The sequence below is a fragment of the Oncorhynchus clarkii genome, chromosome 6, assembly GCF_045791955.1.
Source record: "Oncorhynchus clarkii lewisi isolate Uvic-CL-2024 chromosome 6, UVic_Ocla_1.0, whole genome shotgun sequence".
Classification (NCBI taxonomy): Eukaryota; Metazoa; Chordata; class Actinopteri; order Salmoniformes; family Salmonidae; genus Oncorhynchus; species Oncorhynchus clarkii.
Genome location: NC_092152.1, coordinates 50,428,486 through 50,442,156, shown reverse-complemented (window position 1 = coordinate 50,442,156; position 13,671 = coordinate 50,428,486). Strand labels below are relative to the sequence as shown.

The following is a 13,671-nucleotide window of genomic DNA, read 5'->3' as shown; positions in this document are numbered from 1 at the left end:
TGTGATGGGAAAAGCTAACAAATAGTGTTCTATCACATGCAACTACATAGTTGGTCAGTGACAAAAACTCTAAATGTAATCCATTTTAAAATCAGGCTGGACCCTTTCTGAAGGCACTGTATGCCATTGCCCCAAATGTAGACCAGGCCTTGATAGAGCTACAATCTGACTTTGTTGTCTTACAAAAACTTTTACTTAATGTGGGCAAGACAAAATACATGTTGTTCTCTAATTCTCAACAACAAATCTGAACTACATATCTATTCATTGGGTTTCTGCATGTAAATACCTGGGCATTTGGATTGACAAGGATATAAAAAAAATATATACTGATGAATAAAGAAATCAAACATTAACTACAAAATGTAAATAGGATAGTTTTGGTCATAAAGTCAGTCATGTCCAAAACATTTGTGCCGAAGTATGTCACAACGTAAATTAAGGTTGAGTTTATTTGAATGGAAAAAAAATGTTTTTATAATTAAGTAGAACGCTCTCTTTATGACAGAATGTTACATTTGTGTGAAATCAAAGTTTTTTTTATTTCAAATTGTCAGTAGAAACGACATTTGTTCAAACAAGTCAGCCATATCAGCTATGTTTTTTAAAGGCAGTAAATGAGGCTGAATGAACTGTTTTGCTTCTAGACAAGGCTCCACTGATAGCCAGGTGTAGCAGTGGTAAGTTGTCGGGACAGCTTTATGCAGACCCTAACAGTTTGTGGGCACCGTTTGTGACCGTTATAGTGCAATCAATTTATTGTTTAGTGTTGTGTAGTGGCTTTGCTGGCATGCATGCCATTTTTTTTTTGTTTGCCCCACCAAGACTTACATAATTACATGCATGTCTGGCGCCGATGGACATGGCGGCCTCGCAACTAGCGGTATTTTGTTTTTTTATGTATTTTTTACATTATTATCTCAGGAAATGTTGTGTCATTACATACAGCCAGGAAGAACTGTTGGATATCAGAGCGGCGGTAACCTACCAGAACTACCAGCATTGCGACCAGGAATACACTTCCCTGGAGCAGATCCTTTGTTCACTCTCCCCAGTGCAATTGAACTCATTCCACAGGCCGACCCAAAACATTGAGGAGAGGAGAGGCACTTGGAGCGGCTTGCTGGTTCGATTTGCACACCACTCACCGCTTCTGAGTACATTACTGGCTAATATTCAGTCTTTGGATAACAAAGTTGACGAGTTCAGGGCAAGGATTTCTTTCCAAAGAGACATCAGGGCCTGTAACATACTTTGTTTCACGGAAACATGGCGCTCTGGAATGAAATCGGTCCAGCCAGAGGGATTCTCAGTTCATCGCGAAGACAGAGACGTGGTAATTTCCTGTATTACTAAGTGAAAGGAGAGTTTACAAACCACACACAAGTCAGCGTTATACTCTAAACTTCATATTTTAATAATATGAGCTTCACCATAGCCCTTTGACTCTCAGATCAATTCAGTGTCTATAAATGAATTCTGAGAGTGCTTACAAAAGAATACTTCATCTTTTATAGCCAAGATACACCCCTCTCAACTCACAATGACGAACCACAGTATAAACTTCACAAAGGGCCTTTTCCTTGAAAGAGGAGTATCCCATAGCCAGATTGCATTAGCTATAAATTATCGTTCAGTTTGATCTCTAAGACGAGGTTCTACTTCTCGTTCTTGGTACTTCCTATTACCAAAACATTACCTCATCCAATGGCATATATCAATTGTCAACTCTAGATACTCCCATCTCAAATACAACCCACCCCTGGACAAGTTCCCTGAGAGGAGTGAGCCTCTAGGTCATATACTATGAAAGATAAATTTCAACATCAGAGGGGACATACAATGGTTCCAGACTCTGCCATACTCCTCCCCCCAATGGGAAAAGGAGGGAATGACTGGAGTACAGACATTGTGTAGCCCTTCCCATGGTTTAACAGATATTCACATATGAAGACGATCCTGACCTCTCCCCTCTCTGGGCCCCAAGTGACTTTTTCCCCCATAAGCATATTATGAAAATAAATAAAACATATTTTATATATCAATGTTACCAAACTAATTCGGATTCAGCTACGACAACAGGAATAAATATCTCTCCGGGAAGCAGAAAGGCGGAGGTGTGTGTTTCATGATTAACGATAGTGTAATTGTAATACATTAACTCATGTCCTTTTGTTCACCCAACCTAAAATATTTCACAAAAAAATGACGACCGTATTATCTCCCAAGAGAATTCTCCTCGGTCATAGCGTTTATATCCCCCCCCAAGCCGATACCACAACAGCCCTCAAAGAACTTCACTGGACTTTATGCAAACTGGAAACCACATATCCTGAGGCTGCATTTATTGTAGCTGGGGATTTTGAGGACGAGGCTGCTGAAGTTCTACCAACATATCGATTGTTGTACTCACACGGGTAAAACATTCGACCACTGCTCTTCAAGCTTCTGGGATGCTTACAAGGCCCTCCTCTGCCCTCCGTTTGGCAAATCTGACCACGACTCCATTTTGCGGCTCCCTTCCTATAGGCAGAAACTCAAACTGGAAGTACCCGTGCTTCGTACTTTTCAACACTGGTCTGACCAATCGGAATTCAACGCTTCAGGATTGTTTTGATGACGTGAACTGGGATATGTTCTAGGTCGCTTGCAAAAATTATTTAAATTAATACACTGAAACAGTGACTGAGTTTATCAGGAAGTGTATAGGAGATGTCATACCCTCTGACTATTAAAACCTACCCTAACCAGAAACCGTGGACAGATGGCAGCATTTGCGCAAATCTGAAAACGCAAACCACCGCATTTAACCATGGCAAGGTGACTGAGAATATGGCAGAATACAAACAGTTATTCACTCCGCAATGCAATCAAACAGGCAAAACATCAGTATAGAGAAGGTGAAGTCACAATTCAACGGCAGGGTCAAAAGACGATCACGGACTATAAAAGGAAAACAACAAGCCACATCGCCTATACGTCTTGCTTCCGGACTAGCTAAACGCCTTCACCCGCTTTGAGGATAACACCGTGCCACCGACGTGGCCTGTCTCCTTCTCCGTGGCCGATGTGAGTAAGACTTTTAAACGTGTTAACACGACCTGGGTCTGAATCCTGCCCTGTGCAACTGGGTTCTGGACTTCCTGATGGGTCACCCCCAGGTGGTGAAGGTAGGAAACAACACTTGGCCTTCTGGGCAGAGTTGCAAAGACAAAGCCATATCTCAGACTGGCCAATAAAAATAATAGACTAAGATGGGCAAAAGAACAGACACTGGACAGAGGTGGGCCAGCCCCTCTGAATCGGGTGTGTAGTCCTAATGCAAAAACAGTATACAGTTGAAGTCGGAAGTTCACATATACACCTTAGCGAAATGCATTTAAACTCATTTTTTCACAATTCCTGACATTTAATCCTAGTAAAAATTCCCTGTTTTAGGTCAGTTAGGATCACCACTTTATTTTAAGAATGTGAAATGTCAGAATAATAGTAGAGCATTATTTATTTAATATTTTATTTCTTTCATCACATTCCCAGTGGGTCAGAAGTTTACATACACTCAATTAGTATTTGAATTGAATTGTCTATAGAATTGAGGTCAGGGCTGTGTGATGACCACTCCAACACCTTGAATTTGTTGTCCTTAAGCCTCTCTCATCGTCACTCAACACCTAGGTTTACCTCCACTGTACTCACATCCTACCATACCATTGTCTGTACATTATGCCCTGAATCTATTTTACCCACACCCAGAAATCTGCTATTTTTTATTCTCTGTCCCCAACGCACTAGACGACTAGTTCTTATAGCCTTTAGCAGTACCCTTATTCTTCTCTTCCTCTGGTGATGTGGAGGTCATAGACCCCCCTCAGCCCCCAGCTGTGCCCTGGACACCATATGTGAATTAATTACCCCACCCCCCCCCCCCCCATTTATCTTCAGAGTTTGTACTGTTAGGTGACCTAAGCTGGGATATGTTTAACACCTACAATCTAAGCTAGATGCCCTCAATCTCACACAAATTATCAAGGAACATACCAGGTACAACCCTAAATCCGTAAACATGGGCACCCTCATAGATCATCCTGACCAACCTGCCCTCTAAATACACCTCTGCTGTCTTCAACCAGGATCTCAGCGATCATTGCCTGCGTCCATAATGGGTCCGCGGTCAAACGACCACCCCTCATCACTGTCAAACACTCCCTAAAACACTTCAGCAAGCAGACCTTTCTAATCGACCTGGCCCGGGTATCCTGGAAGGATATTGACCTCATTCCATCAGTAGAGGATGCCTGGTTATTCTTTAAAAGTGCTTTCCTCACCATCTTCAATAAGCATGCCCCATTCAAAAAAAATGTAGACCTAAGAACAAATATAGCCCTTGGTTCACTCCAGACTTGACTGCCCTTGACCAGCACAAACACTTCCTGTGGCGTGCTGCATTAGCATTGAATAGCTCCCGTGACATGCAACTTTTCAGGGAAGTTAGGAACCAATATACACAAGCAGTTAGGAAAGCAAAGGATAGCTTTTTCAAACAGAAATTTGCATCCTGCAGCACTTTGATTTGACAAACTCCAAAAGTTCTGGGACACTAAAGTCCATGGAGAATAAGATCACCTCCTCCCAGCTGCCCACGGCACTGAGGCTAGGAAACACTGTCACCACCGATAAATCCACGATAATTGAGAATTTCAATAAGCATTTTTCTACGGCTGGCTATGCTTTCCATCTGGCTACCCCTACCCCGGTCAACAGCTCTGCAACCCCCCACAGCAACTTGCCCAAGCTTCCCCCATTTCTTCTTCACCCAAATCTAGATAGCCAATGTTCTGAAAGAGCTGCAAAATCTGGACCTCTACAAATCAGCTGAGCTAGACAATCTGGACCCTTTCTTTCTAAAATTTTCTGCTGCATTTGTTACATCCCCTATTACAAGCCGGTTCAACCTCTTTTGTATCGTCTGGGCTCCCTAAAGATTGGGAAGCTGCCGCGGTCATCCCCCTCTTCAAAGGGGGAGACTCTCTAGACCCAAACTGTTACAAACATATATCTATCCTGCCCTACCTTTCTAAAGTCTTCAAAAGCCAAGTTAACAAACAGATCACCGACTGTTTAAAATCCCACCGTACCTTCTCCGCTATGCAATCTGGTTTCCGAGCTGGTCATGGGTGCACCTCAGCCGCGCTCAAGGTCCTAAACGATATCATAACCGCCATCGATAAAAGACATTACTGTGTAGCCGTATTCATCGACCTGGCCAAGGCTTTAAACTCTGTCAATCATCACATTCTTATTGGCAGACTCAACAGCCTTGGTTTCTCAAATGATTGCCTCGCCTGGTTCAACAACTACTTCTCTGATAGAGTTCCGTGTGTCAAATTGGAAGGTCTATTGTCCGGACCTCTGGCAGTCTATGGGTGTGCCACAGGGTTAAATTCTCAGGCCGACTCTATTCTCTGTATATATCAATGATGTCGCTCTCGCTGCGGGTGATTCTTTGATCCACCTCTATGCAGACGACACCATTCTGTATACCTCTGGCCCTTTGGACACTGTGCTAACAAACCTCCAGACGAGCTTCAATGCCATACAACACTCATTCCGTGGCCTCTAACTGCTCTTAAATGCTAGTAAAACTAAATGCATGCTCTTCAACCGATCGTTGCCCGCGCCAACCTTCCCGACTAGCATCACTAGTATGTACCCAAATGTTTAATATCCATCATTTGTATGATTATTTATTTGAATTGTGTGCCCTCCAGTTTCACCGGAAGATGTCGACAGGTGCTCCGATAGTGGGACACCTAGCCCTAAGTCTCCTAACCTGCTATGAAGAAGTCATAGCTATAGCGAAGTGGCTTGTTTTTAGGGAATCTCATCCACAGAATTCGATTTCTGGTCAGGACCAGATCTGAACCAATCATAGGCGTCATTTTTGGTTCAGATTTAGTCTGATCCGGACTGGCCTTGATTTGGCCCAAGCACCTTTGGCAGCGATTACAGCATTGAGTATTCATGGGTATGATGCTACAAGCTTGGCACACCTGTATTTGAGAAGTTTCTCACATTATTTTTACCCCAATTTTGTGAGATCCAATTGGTAATTAAACGTCTTGTCCCATCGCTGCAACTCCCGTATGGACTCGGGAGAGGTGAAGGTCGAGAGTCATGGGTCCTCCGAAACACTACCCTGCCAAGCCACACTGCTTCTTGACACACTGCTCGCTTAACCCGGAAGCACCAATGTGTTCGGAGGAAACACCGTCCAGCTGGCGACCGAAGTCAGCTTGCAGGCACCCGGCCCGCCACAAGTAGTCAGAGCATGATGGAAAAAGGAAAACCCTCCCCTAACCTGGACAATGCTTGGTCAATTGTGTCCTGACTCATGGGTCTCCTGGTCACGGTTGGCTGAGACACAGCCTGGGATCATACCCGGCTGTGATGCAGTGCCTTAGACTGCTGCAACACTCTGGAGGCCCGTGTCTCCCATTCTTATCTCAGGTCTCGCAAGAGATGTTTGATCGGATTCAGGTCTGGGCTCTGGCTGGGCCACTCAAGGACATTTGGAGACTTGTCCCGAGGCCATTCCTGCATTGTCTTGGCTGTGTGCTTCGGGACGTTGTCCTGTTGGAAGGTGAACCTTTGCCCCAGTCTGAGGTTCTGAGCGCTCTGGAGTAGGTTTTCATCACACTTGTTAGATAAAATCCTTCTTTATATCCCAAAAAGTCAGTTTAGTTGGAGCCATTGATTTTGAGTAATCCAGTCGTTCAACATGCAGAGAAAAGAATCCAAAAAGCTATCGCTAAATCTTGTTAAAACAAGTGAAAATACGTTTCTATGTTTTCCTCAGGTACCCTAAAATGTAGTTAAACTATAATATTTCATATGGAAAGAAGTATGTTCAATAGTAAAATATTAGCAGATGCGCACACAGACTGATTTCCAACTCTAAGTACCCGTATTAAAACTCATAATCCTTCATCGTTTTGGAAGAAACAAGCCTGAAACCTTGAACAAAGACTTTTGACATCTAGTGGAAGCCATAGGAATTGTAATCTGGGAGCTGTATTTGGATATGCCCCTATGCTTTCCATTGTAAATCAAAATATATTTTATATTTGATATTCTTCAAGGTAACAACCATTTGCCTTGATGACAGCTTTGCACACTCTTGGCATTCTTTCAACCAGCTTAATGAGGTAGTCACCTGGAATGCTTTTCCAACAGTCTTGAAGGTGTTCACACATATGCTAAGCACTTGTTGACTGCTTTTCCTTTACTCTGCAGTCTAACTCATCCCAAACCATCTCATTTTTTTTGAGGTTGGGTGATTGTGATGGCCAAGTCATCTAATGCAGCCCTCCACCACTCTCATTCTTGGTCAAATAGCCCTTACACAGCCTGGAGGTGTGTTTTGAGTCATTGTCCTGTTGAAAAACAAATGATAGTCCCACTAAGTGCAAACCAGATGGGACCGCGTATCACTGCAGAATGCTGTGGTAGCCATGCTGGTTAAGTGTGCCGTATATTCTAAATAAATCACAGACAGTGTCATCAGCAAAGCACCACCACACCTCCTCCATGCTTCAAGCTGGGAACCACACATGCGGAGATCATCCGTTCACCTACTCTGTGTCTCACAAAGACATGGTGGTTGGAACCAAAAATGTCAAATTTGGACTTATCACACCAAAGGACAGAATCCCCCGGATCTAATGACCATTGCTCGTGTTTCTTGGCCCAAGCAAGTCACTTCTTATTGGTGTCCTTTTAGTAGTGTTTTCCTTGCAGCAATTTGACCATGAAGGCCTGATTCTCTGAACAGTTGATGTTGAGATTGTGTGTGTTCCATGAACTCTGTGATGCATTTATTTGGGCTGCAATCTAAGGTGCAGTTAATTCCTGATTTATGAGGCTGGTAACTCTAATGAACTTATCCTCTACAGCAGATGTAAATCTGGTTCTTCCTTCCCTGTGGTGGTTCTCGTGAGAGCAGGTTTCATCATAGTACTTGATGGTTTTTTCAACTGCACTTGAAGAAACCTTCAAAGTTCTTTGAAAATGTCCAGATTGACTGAGCTTCATGTCTTTAAAGTAATGATGGACGGTCAGTCCTCTTTGCCTATTTGAGCTGTTCTTGCCATAATATGGACTTGGTCTTTTACCAAATAGGGATATCTTCTGTATACCACCCCTACCTTGTCACAACACAACTGATCGGCTCAAACACATTAAGAAGGAAAGAAATTACACAAATTAACTTTTAACAATGCATACCTGTTAATTTAAATTCCAGGTGACTACCTCATGAAGCTGATTGAGAGAATGCCAAGAGTGGGCAAAGCTGTCATCAAGGCAAAGGGTGGCTACTTTGAAAAATCTCAAATATAACATATATTTTGATTTGTTTAGCACTTTTTCGGTTACTACATAATTATATGTGTTATGTCATAGTTTTGATGTCTTCACTATTCTACAATGTAGAAAATAGTCAAAATAAAGAAACCCTTCAATTAGTAGGTGTGTCCAAACTTTTGACTGGTACTGTATATAGTGTATTTATGTGTTGTATTGTGCAGGGCTCATTTGAAAAGGAGACCTAGGTCTCAATATGTCTTCCCTGGTAAAATAAAGGTAACATTTATAATTTGCCCAACAGTGGTGTGGAGAACTCATTGTTATTGTTTAAACTGCTGATTGTTCCTTAAAGTTAAACTGTTTCTAATTTTCGCAAGTATGGCCCCGCCCAGTATTAAAACATTGTTTTTGTAAGGTGAAATGGAGCCCATTTTGACATTGCAATCACATTGAAACTAAAACACAGGTACGTGTTGAACCAGCGATATGCCTGCTCTGAGGGCGTAGTGGTGAGGAGAAGTGATTAGGTAAAAACAGTGTTCTACGTTTTCAATTGTTTGACGGAAACGCAACTTTTCTGATGGAAAAACAGAGCATCACAACGGCCCTCCCACTACGTACTACCCCCATCGAAAACCATTGTTGCTGCGTTTTTTTTTAATGCAACTTCTTCTGATATGGTACTAAAACAGTGCTGCGTTAAGCTAATTTTACTGTCAGTTAGCATTATCTCAATGTTTTTTTTCCTCACTCCCTCTCTCTTATTCCCTCACGTCTTTCTCTAGTTGTCGGTTTGAGCTGCTCCACGGCAGTGTTCAGTCAGATGTGTTCGTGGGCGAGGTGCCCTCTCATATTGGCACACTGCTAGACTACAAGCAAGGCCGTCTGTCCTTCTATAACACCCAGCGCGGCCAGCTGCTCGGGACCCTCGCCCACTGCTTCACCCAGCCATGCCACCCTGTCCTGGGCATGGAGCAGCCAGGCAGCCTGAAAGTCAGCATGGCCCTGGAGGTGGCCGACTTCGCCAAGCATAGCTAGCCAAGCACCAGAACATCCCTATGCAAGATATGTGATCATAAGTACCCATGGATTTAATAGAAATCAAATTTTATAAAGCTAGAACAGTGATAGCTACACTTTTAATGGAATAAATAGCCAATCTCTCTGGACTCTCCCCGATGAGGGTGGTGGCTATAGCTGTATCAGGACATTCACTGACTCAGTGATGAAAGAGACAGGAGTGAGAGGAAGAACTGTAGTTGCTTCAGTAGTATAGATTTGAAAGAAAGTGCCAATCTTGAAGGTAATAGGAAAAATATTTTATAAATAGGAAAAACAATCAGAGCAATATCACTCAATTATTGCTGTTTTATTTCTCTTGTGAATTTGACGGAGTGTTCTTGTTGAGGTGAAATGTTTAATCTCTGAGATTAGTATTAATTCATCTTTTGGCTATATTTTTTAACATGTTTTGTCAATTGTCTTGTGTGCTTTAATTTCTCCAGTATCTCCTCTCTTTTCTCAGCACTCTTACTCATCTCTCCTAGAGCCTTTAGTAGGTACAGTAGGCACACAGCCGAGATGCACATTAAACTGTATGTAACTACCAGGGTATTGAACCCAGGTAGTCTGTGTGACTCAATACTGTGTTAGCCCACTGAGCTACTTGCAAGGCAAGTTCATTACCTGGAGATTGTGTGGATAAAGATACTAGTAACTATTTTGTTTAAAACCATAGCACTACTTGTGTTTCATGTTGTGAATACTGGTGTATAAATAACCTTGTAAACAGATATGTTTGAATCTCTTCTGTGTGTTTGTTTGGAATCATTTCTGAAAGATGATGAATTAAAGTTTTTTCTCTTTGTTGAATGTCTTCATGTTAGAGTCTGATGGAGAGATGGTTATTTTTGTATTTGAGACAGCACTGAATAAACTCCTAAGGAGATCTAGAAGGATCTTTAATTTTATGAACTGAAAGACAACACATGCGGCTCCTGACAACTGCAACAGCTTGGGACTGATGTGACAGCATGCACTAAACCAGAGAATGCCGTTATCAGGAGCAATTACAACAAATAATGTCATCACTTCCTAAAAGGTTAAGGACTCAATTAAATCCGTATCGCTGAAGTTCAGCGCTATAGCGAGCTTGATTTGTAATGGTAATTTTCAATTGAGCTGACATATGCACGTTTTACCATGAATGCAGTCTCCACGAACAGAGAACATTGCCATTACATTTCAATCATACTATAGCGTGGAACTTCAGCGTTACGGTTTGAAGCTGGCCCTAAAACAATATAATGAATGAGCAACATTAGGTCAAAATTAAAGATTAATATTCTTGGACAAATTCAATGAGATATTTGCGGGAAAGTATAAATTTATTTTTAATAAACAGGATGAACAAACATACATGACAATGCAGCAAAGCCCTAACCCAACCCACCCTAAAATAAAATACAGGAGACGAACAAAATAGCAAATATGCTTCTTAAGATTCGTGCAAACAAACTGTGGAATCACTGACTCACTGAGTCATGCAACTTGAAAGAGAGCTTGATTTTGGCTGTTTTAGGGCACCCCACTATATTTGACACAAGCTACCATGCGTACTGTGATCTGAATGCAAAAAATGTGGCATGGAAAAGTGCTGCAACACAAGTTAACACAATTACATATATATATATTAATTTTTACATTGTTTGCAATCTGATATGTGACATGTTAATGCCACAATAACATGCAAAACAGGAAAGCACCCCCCCCCCCAAAAAAAAAACAGCATTTATTTTGCTAAAAATGTGTGGCTCAAAATGACGGGTCACCACTGTATATGTTTACCGTAAGTTATTAATGGGGCGAGTGACAGACAGGAGTTGGGGGCTCAACATTACCCAGTTGAACTTTGCATGTCACATGTTCCATATGTGACTGGATCACAACCAGTCATATCTAGTATCTATAAAAGCAACATTCGCAATGCAAATTCAGAGAATTCATTAATTTGGACATTTGCTCAGTACTTGAAGGGCGAATAGAAAAACTTACAGACCTCTTTGAAGGTGGTAGCACGTTACTGCCATCTAGCGTATAAGAATTGTACAACACAAGGCATATTCTTTAAATACACTACAATTCAGCCATATATGAGACTTGGCACACGATTAATAATGGTAACTTCAACCCATGACAGATTGAAGAATATTCGATTCCTCATTGTACCTACAGTACCATCACATACATAAGCATAATAATACAGTCTATCACATGTTGTAAGCTTAATCCAAAGTGGTCCATTGTTGTTCAGTTGGTAGATCATGGTGCTTGTAATGCCAGGCAGGTGGGTTTGATTCCCGAATATTATTATTATGGCAAATATAAACTGGTTTACCTTAGATTTTTTTAAACAGGCCTAAAAACTGGAAATGCTGTCTGAAGAGATTGGTGACTGCATTTGGCCAGTAGTGAATAGATGTGTAAAGAAAGTAATATATGTGTTTTTGTCTTAGCTTGTGACTCATAAAATATTTGATTTGGGGTCACAGGTAAAATGCAGCATTCACTTTTATTCCCTATCAAGAGAAGGAAGGGAGGTAGGGGAGAGGGAGTTTCTTCAACCAAACCCATCTACATCCATTCTCTCCCCCACACCCACAGCCCTCCATACAAGTGTCATCTGTCACCCTTCAGTAAAAAACATATTTGAAGCAAATTTAAACATTGGGCAGTTGAACAAGAGAGAACAAAGTTTAGTAGGATGGAATTGGTGCCAACAGCAAGACAACTTCCTCTGATGTATCCTGGACAGAAAGAGAGATAATACCAAATGACATGAGATAAATGGACAGACACACTTTGATAGCATCATGCCTAATAGGAAGTGTAAAGAAGGGTATTTTCTTAAAAGGACAGGCAAGGAGAGGAGGATCTCAGCTGAAGTACAATAATTCTGATATGTTCTGTCCAGTTGTCCCTCAAACAGGCCTGCAGATGCCATCAACCAGCCTACATACAGTTGAAGTCAGAAGTTTACATGCACTAAGGTTGGAGTCATTAAAACTCGTTTTTCAACGCCATGGACAACGAACACAATTGCATTTTATCGATGGCAATTTGAAAGCACATGGGTACCGTGACGAGATTCTGAGGCCCATTGTCGTGCTATTTATCCGCCGCCATCACCTCATGTTTCAGCTTGATAATGCAAGGCCCCATGTAGCAAGGAAATTACTGTAGGCTGATAATGTCCCAGTTCTTCCATAGCCTGCATACTCACCAGACATGTCACCCGTTGAACATGTTTGGGATGCTCTGGATCAACGTGTAAGGCAGTGTGTTCCAGTTCCCGCATAATATCAAGAAACTTCACACAGCCATTAAAGAGTGGGACAACATTCCACAATCATGATCAAGTCCATGCGAAGGAGATGTGTCACGCTGCATGGTTGTCACAAGAGATACTGACTGGTTTTCTGATCCACACCCCTACCATTTTCTTTTTACTCAACTGTGGCGAACAGATGCATAGGTTTGAAGTCGGAAGTTTACATACACTTAGGTTGGAGTCATTAAAACTTGTTTTTTCGTTTCACTCCACAAATTTCTTGTTAACAAACTATAGTTTTGGCAAGTCGGTTAGGACATCTACTTTGTGCATGACACAAGTAATTTTTCAAACAATTGTTTACAGACAGATTATTTCACTTATAATTCACTGTATCACAATTCCAGTGGGTCAGAAGTTTACATACACTAAGTTGACTGTGCCTTTAAACAGCTTGGAAAATTCCAGAAAATGATTTAATGCCTTCAGAAGCTTTTGATAGGCTAATTGACATAATTTGAGTCAATTGGAGGTGTATCTGTGGATGTATTGCAAGGCCTACCTTCAAACACAATGCCTCTTTGCTTGACATCATGGGAAAATCCAAATAAATCAGCCAAGACCTCAGAAATAAAATTGTGGACCTCCACAAGTCTGGTTCATCCTTGGGAGCAATTTCCAAACGCCTGAAGGTACCATGTTCATTTGCACAAACAATAGTACGCAAGTATAAACACCATGGGACCACGCAGCCATCATACCGCTCAGAAAGCATACGCGTTCTGTCTCCTAGAGATGAAAGTACATTAGTGTGAAAAGCGCAAATCAATCCCAGAACAACAGCAAAGGACCTTGTGAAGATACTGGAGGAAACAGGTACAAAAGTATCTATATCCACAGTAAAACGAGTCCTACGTCGACAGAACCTGAAAGGCCGCTCAGCAAGGAAGAATCCACGGCTCCAAACCCGCCATAAA

At 41.8% G+C, this 13,671-nt stretch overlaps 1 protein-coding gene across 1 annotated transcript in view; it reads left to right on the top strand.

Moving 5' to 3' along the window:
• The window catches only part of LOC139411275 (cardiomyopathy associated 5), a 64,672-nt gene extending 54,515 nt beyond the window's left edge, over positions 1 to 10,157 (top strand). Inside the window, exon 13 of the mRNA XM_071157342.1 lies at positions 9,150 to 10,157. Coding sequence (XP_071013443.1) covers positions 9,150 to 9,402 — 253 coding nt within the window. The 3' untranslated portion in view covers positions 9,403 to 10,157. The remainder of the gene's footprint in view (positions 1 to 9,149) is intronic.
• Positions 10,158 to 13,671: the final 3,514 nt, after the last annotated feature.